This window comes from Rattus norvegicus, chromosome 3 (genome assembly GCF_021556685.1).
Source record: "Rattus norvegicus strain SHRSP/BbbUtx chromosome 3, alternate assembly SHRSP_T2T, whole genome shotgun sequence".
Classification (NCBI taxonomy): domain Eukaryota; kingdom Metazoa; phylum Chordata; class Mammalia; order Rodentia; family Muridae; genus Rattus; species Rattus norvegicus.
In genome coordinates, this window is record NC_141536.1 from 7,451,804 (window position 1) to 7,470,710 (window position 18,907).

An 18,907-nucleotide genomic window follows, 5' to 3' on the forward strand; every position below is an offset into this window, starting at 1 on the left:
GTTGTATGCCTAGTTCAGACACAAATCCCCATGGGCAAGTGTGCAAATGCTTGCCCACACACACACGCATGTATAATTTATACAAAACAAATGGATATTAGACAGATAAAAAAAGGAAGGAGAAGTTGTGAAGTAGGAGTGCATAACCAGAAGAAATTTTAAAAATCTTATTTTACCATAAAGATAAAATGCACAAAGAAAATCAGATAAACATGAACATTAAAATTAAAAGGAATTCTTTTTAAAAAAAATACCCAGAAAATCATAGTACAAAAAAAAATCTAAAAGAACAGAAAAAAATTAATGACACCGTCTAGGAGTCTGAGGCTGGTAAGCTGACTCCGCAGCCGAGAACATGGCCTGTTTGTCCAGAGGTCTCAAGTTCAATTCTCAGGAATCACAGGGCCTCTCACCACCATCCATACGGGGATCTGCTGCCCTCTTCTGGCAGGCAGGGTGCATACAGACATAGCAGGCACATAAACAAAAGAAGATAAACTGAACCGGAACGCATTCCTGGATCCCTAACACTGAAAATACACACAGAAAGACAGAACAGGGAAAATCAGGAGAACACAGAAATTTTAATGGGAATCAAGCAAACAGCAGTGCCTTCTTGCATCCTGAATGTTGGAATCCTGTGGGTCCACAGTGTTCTGTGGAGGTTGAGCAGCTCACCATTCACACTGCCCATCCTGGTGCTGAGCCTGGCCCTGACCCAGGGTAGTCATCCCACAGAGCTTCCTTGGCACTCACAGCCTGCTTTTACTGTGTGCCTGACACCCCTTGATCGCTGTGGGACACAAAGTCTCACTTGCTCCAGAGACTCTGGCCCTACACTTGATGTGGCTGCTGTCAAATCTAAGCTGTCTGTCTTGTCATTTCACTGTACAGTACAGTGGGGAAAGGCAAAGAGCTGAGAAATACAACAATAGCCCCGGGACCAGCTTAAGAAGAGCTTCGTCCTGGCCACAAGTCCTATCCATCTGGGAGCATTACCAGACCCAGGGGCAACCTGGACAGCTCCTGACAGCAAGGGGAGTCCTTGAGTCTCAGGGGTCAGATGCGGAGATCTGGACTACAGAGGGGAAGAAGCCACAGGGTGTGACTGACACCAGCACAGCCTGGGACCCTGTGACCGGAAGATCGTCCAGTCTCCCCGAGTCCCACTACAATACAGCGGCTGCTGCCGGGGTCCTCTGGATCCTGAGATCTCAGGTCCTTCCAGGCTCCTCTAGGCTGTGTTTCCTGAATTGAATCTTCTTCTAAAGAGCGGCTACAGTTTGCCCACAGCTTCCTGTGGCTGTGCAGGATCTCCTGAGATGCTGTGACCAGGAACCACGTGGAGTCATCACCCTAGCTTCCTGCTGACACACAGAGCGAAGCTACTAGAGGTTGTCAATAATGTCCTATTCTGGAAATATTCAAATCTTCTTCTAAAATCAGAAGTAAACTTGCTTGGTTTTCTTCTCACACCCAGCACACAGTGTTTTAGGCACCATCATATGGAACTTGAGAGTGTGGGTTTCAGTCTGTCTTCTTTCCTGCTGCAGTCGTCCCAGTGACAAGGCTCCAGGTCAGCTGTGACAGCTGCACCTCACAAACGTCATGTGCTCCACAGGAAACCCTCAGGGCTGACGTCAGAGAGATCGGCACCATCTCTGTTTAACCCACAGTTGGGCTGGTTCCATTCGCAGATGAACCGCATAGATTTATTCTACAAGACAAACCACCCTTCAATCCAGCGGTAACCCCACTCCCACCACATGTCACCCCCAAATCCCAGACTGCCTCCCCTTCAGGGTCACCTAGTCCTTATTTCACAGCATCTGGGAACCAGACATCCTTCCTCTGTGTATGTCTCCATGGCGTATTACAGATGAAGCCTACGGGCTGTGACCTGTCATGACGATGCCTTGACACCAATGCTCAGTGTTCTGTGCGTCTGCAGGTTGTTCCGTGTCAGTGCTGGGTAGTGACTCACTGTGGGGACACTCTATAGATGGCCCCGCCATTCCTAGCTCTAGGTCAGTATGAAGTAGGCCTCCCTGTTGGTTATAGTAGAATCCTTTGCTTGCCTTTTTGCACGGATCCCTGACAGAAACTGCTACACAACATGTTGACTATTTACACCAACATAAAGATGTCACAAACTGTTTTCCAAATGTGTTTACAGACATTGTGTTTCTGCGTCAGTGCACTGAGTTCCTATTATCTAAGAGCGCCTGGCTGTTGTCGTGGGCCTGTGTTGTCTTCTTTCCTGGGTGGCTGAGACGTTCCCCTGTGCTTGTGAGCTTGGCTGCCACACACCTGTCATCATCGGCCGAGTCTGTTCTAGACCTTTGCTCGTGTCCGCTGGTGATTTGCTGGCCTGATGTCAAGGGTTGCTGCTTCCTCACTGACACTAGTGTTGTTCATGTAACTTGAAATGATCTCAAGGCATGGCTTGTTTTTCCGTCCAGCTAGGCGTGTCCTACCTACATAGCTGTTCTAAGTGTGAGGAAGTCAACCCTCTAATGTCCCTTTACAGGGCTGTTCCTTGCTGGCAGATCTCAGAGCTGCCTTGCCACCCAGGTCATGACAATGCTTTCTCTGTTTTCCCTTCATTCCTTTGAGATCAACAGGAAATTGAGGCCTGTAATCCTGTCAGAGCTGACTTTGACAGGAACACCCAAGCTCAGGGTCTGCCTGCTGACCTGCCTGTGCTTGGCCGTTGACCCAGTGCCACGGGAAGGAACGATGCAGACTTGCTTTTGTAATGATGTCAGAAACCAAATTGGATTTATCAAATGTATTGTATTGAAGCAGATAGCATTGTGAGCAACTGGGATCTGTCCCTCCCTCAGCATCAGGGTGGGGCATTCTATGTTATCTCAAGGGGGAAGCAGAAGCCCAGACCCATTATCCTCTCAGTTTCCATCCCTGCAGACTGAGGCTGTGTTAGCCAGGTTTCCATCACTGGGTTAAACACACCACAGAACAAAGTGAGGGAGGGAGGATTTATTTTGGCTCCAGGTTTCAGAAGCTCTTCCCATGACCGATTGGTCTCATGGCTGTGGGCCTGTGGTGAGTCAGAGCCTCATGGCAGAGAAGCTTCAGTGGAGGAGGTGGCCATCTATGGTCTCAAGGTAACAGAGAGAAGGGGCGAGGGGCCATAATGAGGTAAAGTTGAAGGAGGCACTAACTTCTACCAGCCCCAGCCTCATTCTGCAGCCTCCCAAAACAGGACCACACTTGAGATCCACAAAGGACAGTGAGTTTATTAACCTCACACCTGTCCTTCTAGACTGTGTCAGAGAAACTAAAACGTAGACATAACCGTGTGTCCATATTTATACCAGGAGTCTGCTCAAGGGTAATGAGGAAATGAACGTGCTGGGGGGCTGATAACCCAAGAAGTAGAATGTCAACAGGAGCTCAGGTGTGATGGATCCTGATTCTCCATCTACCATATGGCATAAGGTGACAAGAAACCAACATATGTTCCTCTACCGTATCGGGGAAGATCTAGTTCTGCAAACATCCTCTTAGCAGGCCCTCAGGATGGAGCAGCAGAAAACGAAGTCACCTTGTTAGACATAAACCCCCTTGAGCCACAGACATGAATGTCTTCACTGATTTCTTCAGGGGACACACACTCACGACCCTAATGTGTGGCTGGAATTCTTCATGCAGCCAGCTTACAGTTGAGATGTATGGAAAGGGAACCCTCTTGGTGGTTGAGTAGATGAGCATTGGCCGGTTAGTGAAAAAGGACCAAGACATCTGAGCAAGAGGTGCTCTTACCTGGCCTCAGTGCAGGATGAAGTGGGTCAGGGGTCATGGTGTTCCATAGTGGCACAGAACTTTGTATTCCTTTGTGAGCACAGCACTTGGGTGGCACAGACCTTGAAGGGCATTGTGTGTCTTTCTTCATCTGCAGGTGGCACTGACTTGATATACATCAGATCCCAACAACAACAACCTTCGGCTCCATGATGGATGTGTGTTTGGCCATTTGAGAGGGACAGGAGGGACCTGGTTAGTGCCAAGTGGGCACACGTCCCTCTCCATGGGGGATATAAAGGGAACCCTGTGAGGAACCAGAGCACACACTTCCAGGGTGAGCTGCCTTGTGTGAGAGCCCAGTGACTGGAGATGAAGAGCCGGCTCCTCACCGTCCTGCTGCTGGGGCTGATGGCTGTCCTGAAGGCTCAGGAAGCCCCACCTGATGACCAGGAGGATGTGAGGACGGAGGGGCAATGGGTAGCATAGGAGGTGGCCTGGCTCCTCTCGGTGTTGGTCCACTGCTTCCAGTGGTGTCCTTGAAGACTGAAGTCTAACCCTGCACTCCAGCAGGCAACGGTCAGAACAGGGACACCACTGTTTTACTAGCAGTGACTCTCCCACAGCACTGGCCTGGAGCAGGAGAGTGGTATCAGGCCGAGGTTCTTTGCTTGTGTGACATGGGATAGCAGAAGTTTTCATAGCATGTGAGAGTTAGGACAGAGGTCTTCTTCTGAGCTTACCTCTGACTTCCAAGAGCAGAGACATAGAAAGCACAGATCCTGTGCCTTCACTGTGCAGAGCACGCAAGCTTGGGCTCTCCCTCCAGTGGGCATGTGTGGGGATGTGTGGGGTCAGCTCTCATCAGAGTTACAGCCGAGGCTCTGGACTATACTCAGCTTGCTGCAGGTTGAGGCACTAGAGCCTGGAAACAGTAGGGTCTTTGGTGTATCTGGGCTCTGTCTTCTGCAGTTCTCTGGGAAGTGGTACACAAAGGCCACGGTTTGTGACAGGAACCACACAGATGGGAAGAGACCTATGAAAGTGTTCCCTATGACTGTGACAGCCCTGGAAGGAGGGGACTTAGAGGTCCGGATAACATTCCGGTGAGTGTCCCTACCAAGCCTATGCAGGTGTCTTTTTGGTCTTTTCCATTTTTATTTTGGTATAAGTGACTGAATGTCCCTGCCTTAGACGGGCTTGGTGCCATGCCGTACTCTAAATTTTGGGGTTAACTTGATATAAATCTTCAGAGTTGCTGGTCAGGCTGATATGCTGGGTGTGCTGAGCATGGCTCCTGTTTTACAGGGGGAAGGGTCATTGTCATTTGAGACGAATTACGATGCACAAAACTGATGAGCCTGGCAAGTACACTACCTGTGAGTACCATGCAGCCCGGGGCTCCTGCAGGGGGTTTCCCATGGAGGCTGCCTGCCTTGGTTAGCTCCTCCTATGGCCACCCACTCATATTCCATGTACCAGACATTAGAGGTAATGGGTTAGATGCACCAGGTACTAACTGCTCTCCCATACTTATCCCTCAGGCACTCCACTATAGCTCTTGACCCTTAAGCTCCTAGCATTGCTAAGAACAGGAAAGCAGGGAAGGGAGGATCGGGCCTGGCACCAAGCTTAGCCCTTACCTTGCTTGGAATCCTAAACAGAATCTGCAATGTCCTGGAAGATGGCTTCTGTCCAGTTATGGCGACCCAGAAAGACTAGGGCTGGGCAGGCTGGGTCTTCTAAGCCATCAACCACAACAAGTGTTACTGGATATTTCTTTGAAAATAGACCAAATGCTTTTCAAGAAATGAAATGATGGGGTTGGGGATTTAGCTCAGTGATAGAGCGCTTGCCTAGGAAGCGCAAGGCCCTGGGTTCGGTCCCCAGCTCCAAAAAAAAAAAAAAAAAAAAAAAAAGAACCAAAAAAAAAAAAAAAAGAAATGAAATGATAAGAGCTGTTAATTTCTCTGTTCACCTTAGTCAAAGGCAAGAAGACCTTCTATATTAAGGAGATTCCTGTAAAGGACCACTACATCTTCTACATTAAAGGCCAGCGCCATGGGAAATCATATCTGAAGGGGAAACTCGTGGGTGAGGAAACACTGAGGCCCCCTGTCCTGTCCACAGCCTCTGCTTCTAGTAGCTATCAGGGAGCAGCAGCCTTGTTGGGCACTGGGGACTGGGGAGACTCAACATGTTGCCCAGACAGTATGTACTACCCAAAGTGAAAAGTAGGCCAACTGGGAGAGGACCCAGCTTATGTGACCTTTGGAGGTCTGAGCACTCAGGAGGGGTTTCCACTCTGGAGCTGGCAAATGACATTTCTATGGCTCTCGGCCATGTGCCAGTCAATAAGAAGGTAAATAACCCTACAGACGGTTTGTTGGATATGTAGGACCCCTCTCCTGCCCCAGAGTCTGGGGACAGCTCCATGCTTTTGAGCTCTGGGTCCCTTAAAGGTACAGGAGATGCCCTGAAATCTTTGTAAGGGTCACAGAAGGCTGATGGGGACACTCAGTGTCTGGGAGACCTCATCCCAGAGCAGGATGTCCCCTGCAGGGTCCCCCTCCTTCCTGTCCTCACTCTCCAGGTTGGCAGCCACAGTGCTGGTCAGGGCTCCTGCCTCTGTCCCTGGTTCCCTGCAGAGCGCTGCATTACTGCTGCCCTGCTCACCTGGCCCTCTCCCCACAGGGAGAGACTCTAAGGACAACCCAGAGGCCATGGAGGAATTCAAGAAATTTGTAAAGAGCAAGGGATTCAGAGAAGAAAACATTACTGTCCCTGAGCTGTTGGGTGAGCTTTGATAATGTCATCCCCAAACCTACTTTGTTTCACTTCTCTCCATGCCCCTGTATGCCTCTGGGTTCCTTGTCTGACTTTGTTTCACTCATGAGGGCATCAGAGCCCAGCTTCAAGTCTCTGCTTTGGGAGGGTCTGAGCTGCAGATGTGATGGGTCACTGTACTAAAGCTCCTCCTCACCCCTGCCCTGTCCTTTCTTTCTACAGATGAGTGTGTACCTGGGAGTGACTAGGGTAAGTGGCCCTCTGGAAGGACCATGGCAAAGCCTAACTCCTTGGTTCTGTAGTTGGAGGGTCCCTGAGCTTCAATCCCCTCTCATCCCCTTGTGCAGAATAGGTCTACTCAAGGAGTGATCCCTCATGCAATCCCTGACCTCTGCTCTCCGTGTGGCTGTATCCCCAAATCGCCCAAACCCAGGGACATGCAGACACTTTACAGGTCACGGGTATAAGAAACAGAGTCTCTCTCATGCCTGTGACTGTCCACCAATAACTGCAAAGGCTTCAGGGTAGAAGCACAGTGGCCAGTGTCTCCCACTCCCCTCTGTTCTCCTTAGCACAGCTGCCCGTCAGGGATAGAGTTGCTGATCCTGCCCTAATGCTGACTCAGTTCTGATACATCCTGGGAGCTCCCGAACTCCAGACGACTTTCCTCACCTTCATGGATGGACTTCCCTTCCACCTCAGCTTCACCCACCCCAGCACAGCTTCTCCTAATAAAGCACTTCAGCATCCTTCTGTCTCAGTCTTGTCTGCAGGGGGTCTTGCATTAGCAAGCTTCTAAGAAATTGCTTGAGAGTCTAGGGAGGTGTTTGTGGGTCACAGAAGGTGATCAAGCAAGTTTTGGAGGCTAGAGGGTGTGGCAAACCCTTGGTGGTGACCAGAAAGTGATTTAAGGTATTTAGGAGGAATGAAGAACGTGCGTCACAGGAAAGATATTTGGGGTTGGTAAACGCAAGTCTTTTAGTCAACTTAAAATGATTCTTATACGCTTCATGGAATCCACTTGAATCCCCCTCCCACAGTAAGTACTGTCAATCAACAGCATGTTTCCCTCTGCAACTGCCTGTCCCCAAGGGTGGGATCTAGTACACTTTAATTGGTTCTGGGACCTCACCCCAACCTGCCAAGGACATGGGCCGAAAAGTTTCCAATGTATACTCAAGAAAAAGTTCTTCCTAAACTCCTGAACATCACACACACACACACACACACACACACACACACACACACACACACACACACACACATATGTATATCCCTAACATACATATCTCTTCCAGCATCCTGTAGGTCTAGGTGTTCCCTCAGAACCTTCATCCAGGACAGCTCCAAAGTAGTTACCTACAGAGCTCTGGTCAGCCTCACAGACTGCTTCAGATGGGCCTATACACTCCTAACCCAGATTGTCCCACAACATGGACAGCAATGAAACAGCCACCTCTACCTAGACTTGGCCAATATTTCCAGCCTTCCTCCCCCATAACGAGAGTCAAATGACAAGAGGAAGTATTTAGAAGATTATGTCACCCTTCTTCCTTTTTTAATCAACAAAAGGCTGGGATGGGGAGTTTCAGAACCTGGGCCAAGGGACCGAGGTGCGTATTTTACTTACCAAAGCAGACCTGCACTCCCAGCATCCCTCAGTTCCTCCCTGGCATACTCTGTCTCCAACTCTAAGCTTTCCAGCCCAGATGCTGGGCTGTCCTCTCCCCGGAGTCCTATTCCTATTTAACCCAGACATTGTGATTCGTCCTGCTCTTTTTCGGTTCCCATCTCTCCTCATGTGCATGCTTTCTCTTTCTCTTCCCCATGTTGATATCCCTGGCCTCCTTCCTTGGAGCCATTTAACTTGCCTGCCTGAGAGCATCTTCCCAATAAACCCATGTTTATATGTATTTGAATGTGGCTTGAATTGGTTCGTTTCACTTGGGGAGAAATAAGTTATCACTTATATGATTGCTGATTAACCACATACATCTAACTCACTGCTGATCTGGGACAGGAAGCTGTGTGAACAGTTCTGTCAGAGAGGATAGAGGAGGAAGAGGAAAAAGAGGAGGAGGAGGAAGAAGAGGAGGAGGAGGAGGAGGAAAAAGAAGAGGAGGAGGAAAAGGCACACAGCAATCAGGTGTCACATAATGTTGTGTGACAAATCTTTTCCTGCAGGGAAGCAACTCACTCCAGTTTGGGATCTCATGACAGCCCAGAGCACAGATGCCACCAGCCGTCCTGATGAGTCAGAGTTGTATTGGGATCACTTACAAAGGATGGGTGAGGGGTTACTTATGGAAGCAGAAGTGATTCAAAGGCAACTGCATCACCAAGCCCACCCCAGCATGGGTGACAGCTCTGCCGGAGACTGATTCTACTGCTTTGATTCAACCAGGAATCTGTGTGCCCAAATGCTAAAGATCCTTCATTGATTTTTGATGAATCAATGAAGATGCCAATGGCCAATGGCTGCACACAGGATAAGATACTTAGGGTTGTGCCAGTGGGGACACAGAGAGGAGTGGGAGACTCACCATGACTCGGAGTAGATTGAGGGGATACAAGAGCAATAAGAAACAAAGCCAACTAGTGGCCACTTCCCCAATTGGCCCTGGGTAGCAGGGAAATGTTTAGGATTGCTCAGCCTTTGTGGTAGCCAAGGCATTTTAAAAATAAGCTAATGTGTGTATCTTTCATTCATAGATGCAAAGATAGCTTCTGGGAGAGTGCATGCATGTAATCTGCAATGAGCTTCCACTATAGATGGCATGCAAGGTAGTGGGCAAGTACACACTATTAAAATAATTTAGATATTCCCAAATAAGAGAGAGACTACACATGCACCAGGAGGAGAAGAGATTTGGTTTCTCAGCCAGCAAAGCTGCATCTAGAGTCACACGGTTTCTGCACAAACATTGAAACTAGAACAAAGGAACACAGCCGCTGGCAGTGACAGGTGTTTATCCTGGTCCCTCTGCCAGGAGGAAGACAGCAAGAAACAAAGAATAAAAGCTGCCTTCCTGTAGCAACCAGATAAATAAAGGATAGAGATTTACAATGTGATTTCATTGTTTTTAAGGATAGAAAGGAATACACAGATTTTGCCCAAATTATTTGAGGATTTCTTCCCTCAGTTCAAAACTGATACAAAGAGCCTAAGCTGAGAGGCTGGGAGCCCCTGCTGTGCAAAGAGCCTGGCTGAGTGCTCTGAAAAAGAAAATGAGAGGCAGACAGCCATTTTGTAGGCACAGCAGACATGCTGCACAGAAGGGAGAAGGTTGGGAGAATGAATGAGCAAATAATTTAAAGATATTTAAAAGTCTTACCAAGGCAAATTCCCAGAATCTTTGAATGCTGTCTACAGTGGATTTCTGGGATGACAAAAATTAGAGCCTAGAAATAGGCTTATACAGTAAGTAGAAGGGAATTTAATTAAAATTAAATACATAGTTGAATAAATAAGCTGAGGTTTTGATCTCAAATTATAGAACAAAGAGCAGGGGTAGGTAGAAAAAACTTGCCTCAGACAGATAACGGAAACTTATGTTAATTCAAGGTGTATAAAAAGGAAGGGGCATACTACAATATGCACCCACAGAGATATTAATCTCCATAGCAGGGGCATTTAGGTATACATTAATGTGTAAAATATCGAGGCTTTTGAACTTACATTATAGGGTGAAAATCAGGAGGTGGTGAAGAAGCACTGTCTCAACAGCTAATACTTGCCTAGACTGCCCTAATTGCTTTGAGTTGTTTGAATTATCAAAATGCATATGGTTACAAGTTTGCATTAAACCCTCTGGGGAGGCCAAGCGACACCTTTGGTGATTCCCATTTACTGGACCAAGCACATGCTATTTTTGGGGAGAGTTTCTGTATTTGTGTTGACAGGAGAGGAGGAAAGTCTTTTCAGAGTGATATGGATGAGATATGACAGGGGAAGACCATCTGAGGATCTCGAAAAATTAGAGAAAAACCAAACAAGGCAGGTAAATTGATTTGCTGATTTCTCTACTTGGGAACAGCCCAGAAACTGGCTTAGACATAAAAATGTCTCTAGCCAAAACTTCCCCTAAATTAAGTCATGAATCTTGTTGGTTATGGAACCCTCAAGACTCATCATGACACCCTTCACATAAATGAAGATGTATTACAATTGGTTATTGATGAATTGACTCATAAAATGGTCTGTAGTCTTTCACCTGCCCAAACAAGGAGCAATATTTCATCCTTAACTGATCTGTGCACCCTGTACAATCCATATGAAAATCTTAATGGCACTAAACTTTTGGTTGTGAGATTCATGTATTACAGAATGTACAGCTTTGACAAGATTCATCCTCAGAGATGCTGAACTGACTTGTTGTTCCAGCCCCCTGCTTCCTGAGGCTGTTTCAAGTGACTTGCTTCCAGAACAGCCTTAGGAATTGCTACTGATACCAGATGATCTTGCCTCGTCCAACCTTTCAGACAGATTCAGTCAGATCTCCAGTCAAGCCCTGAGCCTTCTAAGCATGCAAAGACTGGATAACAGATGCTAGCGCTAGCTTTCTTAAGTCTAACCAAATTTCTAACTTCCCACCCCTCCCCATCCCTTTAAAGAATTTCTCTTTGTTCCTATTCAGCAAGTAGAAGCTATGGAGAGTTGTCAGGCAGATTCCTTCGGTTTGGGTATCTGGTTATGGTTATTTTACAAGTTATAGATTGGTTGTCATTTTAAGGGATAATTTAGGAATGGTCATGATTTTGAACAGAGAGGAAAAAGATGGGATGGATTACTAAATTTATTCTTGAAAAAGGCACTATGAAACCATAATCTTACATTGGTAAAAAATCTTTGTAATTGATGTAAAATTGAAGTATAATTTCTTACATTGGTACAGATAGAGACTTTATATATTGATATAGAATTAAGTTTTTCATTGGTATAAATTTGGATATTGATACACAATTTGAAATTAATACTGTTACTCTTTAGATAGGCGTTGTTCCCCTGCAACTCATTTGAGAACACAAGACTTTGACCCAGTCCTTTTATAGCTGTTATTACAAACTGCTTAGAATGATTAAGTAATGCAAATTAAGGGCCAGATACTATTCTCGTGGTTAGTTTAGATGTTAATTTAATTATCCTAAAGTGATTTCAATGTACTCAAATAGAAATGGCTAAGAGTAGCTGCTATGTTTTATAAAAAAGAAAAAGAAGCCAGGGAAGTGCTAACAGCAGCCAAGGTTTTTCAGTTCAAATATGCTTTACATAGATAGGTAGTCTTCAAAACGTCAGAAGTCTACAGAATGCGACATTTAACGTTATTCCAGTATTAAGGCTGATTTGACAATGTCACGTCTACTCCTGACAGCTTCCCCGTTCTCCTTTGAAGAAGAATTGAGCATCTTTACCTCCTCGTGAGGATGTTTATGATGGCAAGGTAGCCATGGGGCTGAAATTGTGTATTTTACCTGCAGAGAAAATACTGTCCAAAACACAAACAGATGTAAGAGAGTCTGCCAAAACAGATATGATGAACTGGATGTTAATTATATACCAGACTCTGTGGCTTATATAATTGTGATGGTTATATTCAATTTATGTCTCAGAGAAGAGTGTATTATTATTATTATTATTATTATTATTGATAAATTGGGCCAGAAAAGGTGAGCTTTTGCTTTGATTCAGTTGGGAACTTGCATGCCCAAATGCTAAAAGGTCCTTGTCCCCAAATGGTTTTTGATCAACCAATAAGGATGCCAACGGCCAATGGCCCACACGGGTTGTGACACAGAATTGTGCAGGCAAAAACAGAGAGGGATGCAGGACCAGCAGGAAATGAGGCCAACCAGCCTTGTGAAATTTCAGGTAAATGGACATGGGCCACTTCCTATGGAATGGGAATGATTTAGCAGAGAGTGATTTAGGAGTGCCCAGCCTTTGAGGTAGCAAAGGCTTTTAAAAAATAAGGTGTGTGTGTGTGTGTGTGTGTGTGTGTGTGTGTGTGTGTGTGTGTGTGTGTGTGTGCCTTTCATTCACAGCTCCAAAGATAGCTTCTGGGTGGGTGCATAGGTAGGATCCACTGGGCACACAAAGCAGTGAGGCCAAACTCTTGTTACATTGAGGGAGTGGCCAGTACCACCTTAAGGAATCTCAGAGCTCCCATCTGCAACGGCTCAGGTGAGCTTGTGTCCTCTGATCACTCTGTCTAATTTTGTGGAGTAATTCATAACACCAGCCTTTCTTGCCCCAGAGAAAGTCTGTAGCAAGACTGAGGTCATCTCTCTCATGTGGGGCAAGCATTCACTCTTCGCTGGCACCTCTCCCCCTTCTCCTCCTGCCCCCTCCCTTTCTCTACACACACTTCCTCCCATCCTCTTCCTTTCCTCATGCCCTTTCCCTACTTCCTCGTGCCTTCTCCCTCTCCTTCTTTGCCTGGGAGAGCTCCAGGAAACTCCATACTGCTGGAAAGTTAAAGATGGCTGCATAATACAACCTGACACCAAGATCTGAAAGACACTGGGACAGTCTTGGTTGTCACAGCTCAGACAGGGTTTGACATTCAGAGAGCCAGCCTCACAGTGGCCTGCATTTTTGTGTCCACCTATGCTCTGTGTGTGGAGACCTAAGTTCAAGGTGATGGGGTCAGGGCTGGGGATTTTCAGAGATGTATGTCTCCTAGTGTAACTGACACTTGGAAGTGAGCAGAGGGGACCAGGGTTCTTCCCTTCTACCATGCAAGGACACAGTGGCTCACAGCCATCGGAGACCCAGGAAGTGGTCCCTCAGCAAACACCACACCTGCCAACTCCTTCACCTTGGGCTCCCCCAGCTCTGAAACTGTGAAATCAATTTCTGTTAATGAGCCACACCGCCTTTGTTCTTTTGTTCTCAGAACCAAGTCAAACTCTGAGGTGCCCCACCCAGAGTGCCGGCTGGATGCCCTCAGCCAGGAGCTCACAGGGCACAAGAGCAGGAACAAAACTGACTGGAACTAATTACTAATGGGCAACATGGAAATCGTTGACCAATGGCTGAGCAGCAACGACTGCAATTCTCTAGCATGGTAAAGACCTAACTGAGAGACCTGCAGTTACAGAAGGCTGACAGGTGACTTCATGGGCCCTGGGGGGATGAGGAGAGTCAGGGTAAGGAAAAGTCTCTATAGAGAGCTGCTCTTACAGAGGAAGAAGGGACAGGTCAGACACTCACCAAGGCAGTCATAGGACAGATGGGGACATGTAGGAACAGAGGACAGCATGTACCCGAAGGCAGAGAGCTGAAGGAACGCTAGCCAGCCCGCACCTGGCGAGTGAGAGTGACTCAGGCAGGCCTGGCCCTCTCCCCCATTCCCTCTGCCCTGCTAAAACCATTGGATTACAGTCCTACAGCTGGACACCAAGGCCCATTCCCTAATTTGTCCACCTCCTCCTCCTCCTCCTGAGGCTGACCACCAAGGTCCAGCTGTCTATCAAAGCCCCTCTGGCTGCCCTAGTAAACATCTAAATAAAATCACCCCATCCTGACATCCAGTTTCCACTTTACCTTTATAAATCACCACTTGCCTTTGCGACACATCTGTCCTCTCTGTATCAAGAGGCAGCCTTTTGTCATCTCCCTCCATGTGCCCCCATATTCTCCTGCTGCCCTGGGACAGGCATCCCTCCTCCTCTCCCTTGTTCTTTTCCCTGCTTCTCTCTCCTCCTCTAGCTCCTGGCTTTGTTTCTTATTCCCAGTCCTTGTCCCTCTGGGCAGATAATCCCCTCTGTGCTGAGATGTTGGCTTGGGGTGTCCTTATACAAGAGCCAGCCAAGCTCCAGCATGGTAGCTACTTATGGGGAGGGGTCAGAGCCTCAGGCAGAGGTCAGCATGGTGGTCTTGTGTAGAGCCTGGTGGTCCTTCCCATAGGGTAAGCTCCCACCTCACACATGCCTCAAATGCAGCTGCTCTTCTTGTTAGGAACAGTCACTTTCCTGGCCAGGTGGTCCAGATGTGGAGAACAGTGTTGTTGTGGCCTGCAGCTCCAGGTTGAGAGCCTGGGAGGCAGCCGTGGAGAGTAGGGGGCTGGTACTGAGAGCCCAAAGGGTCGCAGTGGCAGGAAGCTGGGCTCCGCAGGCACTGCATGAGGGAAGGGACTCCACCCTTGTGGCCTGCAGCTGACCTTATCAACTTGGAGGTCTCTGCAGTTTGGTAGCAGTGAACTTGGGCCAGCAGCCGTAGCAATACTTAGTTTTAAGTGTCTCCCACTGTGGAGTCTGAGGACCCTGAAGCTGCAGTGGTCTACCCCACATCCCTGTCACAGACTCCACTTTAACAGGCCTTGAACGTAGGAAGACGGGTCCCCACGCAGGACAAGAGTATGATCCCTCTCTTCTTCTTCTCTTCAGTACAGAGCTCAAAGTCTTAGTCCAAGCAATATGACCGCAAAGGCAGTGAAAGGTCAAGTTTATGGTTGTGGGCACATTAACTTACTTTGTATTTACCAAGATTTAATAACAATAACAAACATGCCACAAAAGTGTGAAGATGATCCAAGTCACGTCAACACCAACACCGGCTCCAAAACCAATGTCAACACCAACAACAACAACAAAGGAAGAAAGGAAGAAAGAAAGAAAGAAAGAAAAAAATCGAGATGTACTGAGGAATAAACCTAAGGAAGGACGTGTTCAAATTAAATCACTATAGAACCTGAAAAGCACAAAGGAATTTTGGGAGCACGAATAGCAGAATGCACACCTTATTCCCGGATTGGGAGACTCGATTTTGTGAACACGGCAATGCTACTAAAATCAAGCTTCAGCTTCAGTGCAAATTTCTTCAATGGCCTTCACAGAAATAGAAGATAATCCTGCTGTTCATACAGAGCAGAGAAGGTCGAGACCTGGAAGCGTTATACACCTAGTTTTAAAGTACAGTACAGGGCTGCAGTCACTAACCGGTATGACATGGAATGAGTCAGTGTGACAGGATACAGGACACAGACACAAGTCAGCTGGGTGACTCAGGATAGACAGAGACAAGACTTCCTGGATAGGGCTGGAATTACACGGAAATAATCCCAAGACAACAAGAGCTGTGTGAAATGGAAATTCTTCTTCCTGCACAGCCAAGCAAGCAATCAGCAGTGAAAGGCGCCACAGAGGGCACGAAGCCTTTGCCACAGGACAGCCAGCAGGGGAACGACATATAGAATACATAAATTACTTAAAATATTTAACACCATGTTGTCTTTCTGGGTCTAGGATCCCAAAGTCAAGATGATCTTTTCTAGTCCAGTCCATTTGCTTAAAATTTTCATGATGAATAGCTGAGTAGTAAATGAAAATGAATCACATAGTCTTTATCCGTTCTTCAGTTGAGGAATTCTATGTTTCCAATGACTGGCTATTACGAATAAAGCTGCTTTGAACATAGTTGAGCAAGTGTCCTTGTGAGATGGTACAGCATCTTTTGGGCATACGCCTAGGAATGGTATAGCTGGGCCTTGAGCCTTAACTATTTCCAGTTTTCTGAGAAACTGTCAAATTGATGTCCAAAGTGGTGGTACAACTTTGCATTCCCAGCCACAGAACCTTCAACCCACCATTTTCTCTGCTTAAGGAGGTGCAAGGCTAAATAGGGAGCAGAAAATGAGGGAATGGCTAAACGATAACGGGCCCACCCTGTCTCCCATGCCAGGAAAGCCTACCTCTGGCACTATTAATGATATCGTGTTCTGCTTGCAGACAGAAGCCTAGCATAACTCTCATCCGAGATTCACTCAGCAGCTGATGGAAGCAGATGCAGAGACTTACAGCCAAACATCAGGCAGAACTCAGGGAATTTTGTGGAAGGGGAGGAAGGATTGAAAGAGTCAGAGAGGACAAGGATACCACCTGAAAACTTACAAAATCAACTAAGTAGGCACATAAGGGCTCACAGAGAACCACCAACCAGACAGCACCCATGGAATGGACCTAGAACCCCTACACACATGTAACAGATATGTGGCTTGGTCCTCATGTGCGCCCATGAACAGCAGGAGCTGTTAACAGCTGTCTCTGAGTCTGTTGTCTGCCTTTGGATTCCTTTCTCCTAACTGGACAGTCTTATCTAGCCTCAGTAGAAGATGTACCCAGTCCTACAAATTGATATGCCAAAATGGTTTGATATCCGTGGGACATCTCCCCTTTTCTGAGGAGAAAAGGACGAGGGCATAGGGAACAGGAATGGAGAGTGAGGTCATGGGAGGAGAGGAGGGAGAAGAAGCTCCATTTGGGGTGCAAAGTAAATAAATGAGTTAATTAATGGAAAAATAATACTAAACCATGCATCCAACCAATATGAGCAGGTGAACTGAAGAGTTAGCTTCCAATATGGCAGAGTAAACCCTGAAGGCATCAGTGAGTAGGCTCCCTCTGTGAACTCAAGGGGGTTCATCTCAAACACAGGGACTTGACCTTCTGCTGCTCTGTCATCTGAGGGTCCACGGACAGGACATTTGCAGAGCTGGGGCTGCTCTGGTACAACTGAGGTCCATGTGATTCGTTTTCTGCCATCTTGTGTCCTGATGTGGGATGGAGAACCAGGCTCCATCACAGCCGGTCCTGAGCCACCCCTCTGCTCCTACTGAATGAACTCCATGCCTCTGGAGTCCACAGTCTCCCTTCTCATTAGCTTTGAGGACCCTCATGCTCTCAACAGAGCCAGGTCTCATTCCCTACAGACAAATGCACACAAGAGACACCATGAGTCCACCTGCCAGCCTGTGTTCTGAGTTCAGTGAAGGTTGCCCTGGCCGCCCTGGCTGCCCTGGCTTCTGGCTTTAGCCCAGCTTCCCTCCCAATGGGAACTCTGCCTTCCACCCTCCACTCTAGAGCTCCTGGACTTAGCCACCTACCTGAGACACAGAAGGTCATCTCTGGAAAGGGTTTCACTTCCTGCGGGGCTGTCCATACGCCATGGCCCTGGAGACAGGTGCTGGTCCCACAATGGCATCTTTGTGCTCTCTGGATCAAAGGTGGACAGGCTTAAGTATCCATAAACAATATCAGTGAGGACTCTGACAAGCGCTGGGCTGTGCGGAGGAGCTGGCGTGGCCGGCCTTGATGTGAGAATGGAAGGCACTGGGCAGGAAACCTGAGGAGCTGGGTGTGAGCGAGTGGGGCGGCGCTCTGTGAGAGAGATCAGGAAGCAGGTTAGCAGCTCCGTATCATGGGCGAGGTCTCTGTACCTGTCAGGTTGTCCTTCATACGATGCCTGGATCGTTCCTGTACGCGTGTCCCCACAGAGGCACATGTGTCACAATCCTTGGACAGGAGGAGAACAACAGTGAGCCAGGGGCACTGTCACTTGGCTGGAAACCATGGATTTCTCCGGATGTCTCTGTTGGTCACTTCTCCTGCCTGTGTCTCAGCAGCTGAATTTTCCCAGTGTCGTCGGTGATGTTCCTATGCATGCCGGAACTCGATGGCAGCAGACAGAGCCCATGCAGTTGTGAATGGACTGGATTTGTCTCCTCAGGTGTCTGTGCAGGTGTGGGTTGTTGCTGCAAGTGCTGATGGGTGACATTAGAGTTCCGTGTGACTGCAGTTGACACTGCCTAACAGACGGAGGGACTAGTGGCTTCCCAGACCAATGCCTGTGTCTCCTTTCGTGTTTCTCTGTCACACAGTCTTGAAAAACAGGTGTGAGGTAATAAACTCACTGTCCTCTGTGGATCTCAAGTGTGGTCCTGTTTTGGGAGGCTGCAGAATGAGGCTGGGGCTGGTAGCAGTTAGTGCCTCCTTCAACTTTACCTCATTATGGCCCCTCGCCCCTTCTCTCTGTTACCTTGAGACCATAGATGGCCACCTCCTCCACTGAAGCTTCTCTGCCATGAGGCTCTGACTCACCACAGACCCACAGCCATGAGACCAATCGGTCATGGCAGACCATCTAAACCTGGAGCCAAAATAAATCCTCCCTCCCTCACTTTGTTTTGTGTTGTGTTTAACCCAGTGATGGAAACCTGGCTAACACAGCCTCAGTCTGCAGGGATGGAAACTAAGAGGATAATGGGTCTGGGCTTCTGCTTCCCCCTTGAGATAACATAGAATGCCCCACCCTGATGCTGAGGGAGGGACAAATCCCAGTTGCTCACAATGCTATCCATTTCATTAAAGTACCTGTTATCAAATCAACCTAGTTTCTGACATCATTACAAAAGCAAGTCTCCATCGTTCCTTCCCGTGGCACTGGGTCAACGGCCAAGCACAGGCAGGTCAGCAGGCAGACCCTGAGCTTGGGTGTTCCTGTCAAAGTCAGCTCTGACAGGATTACAGGCCTCAATTTCCTGTTGATCTCAAAGGAATGAAGGGAAAACAGAGAAAG

The 18,907-nt window shown here is 47.6% G+C and overlaps 1 protein-coding gene and 1 long non-coding RNA gene across 4 annotated transcripts; one reads left to right on the top strand and one right to left on the bottom strand.

Annotated features, from left to right (window-relative positions):
• Positions 1–565: 565 nt before the first annotated feature.
• LOC147995383 (uncharacterized) lies at positions 566–17,663 on the bottom strand. The gene is made up of 2 exons (XR_015684190.1): positions 17,436–17,663; positions 566–1,717 (listed from the first exon to the last, which is right to left on the bottom strand). It is a non-coding gene; the product is annotated as an uncharacterized LOC147995383 (long non-coding RNA).
• On the top strand, positions 3,882–7,301 carry Obp2b (odorant binding protein 2B). 3 transcript variants are annotated; one of them, XM_087650176.1, is made up of 7 exons: positions 3,882–4,224; positions 4,738–4,871; positions 5,074–5,144; positions 5,749–5,859; positions 6,460–6,561; positions 6,775–6,801; positions 7,130–7,301. In XM_087650176.1, the coding sequence occupies exons 1-6, from the start codon at positions 4,138–4,140 to the stop codon at positions 6,798–6,800; spliced, it is 531 nt and encodes a 176-aa protein (XP_087506302.1). In that variant the 5' UTR covers positions 3,882–4,137; the 3' UTR covers position 6,801; positions 7,130–7,301. The 3 variants fall into 3 exon arrangements, with proteins under 3 accessions (XP_087506302.1, XP_087506304.1, NP_775171.2); XM_087650178.1 differs by having other exon boundaries at positions 3,882–4,020; NM_173148.2 differs by having other exon boundaries at positions 4,090–4,224; positions 7,125–7,277.
• Positions 17,664–18,907: the final 1,244 nt, after the last annotated feature.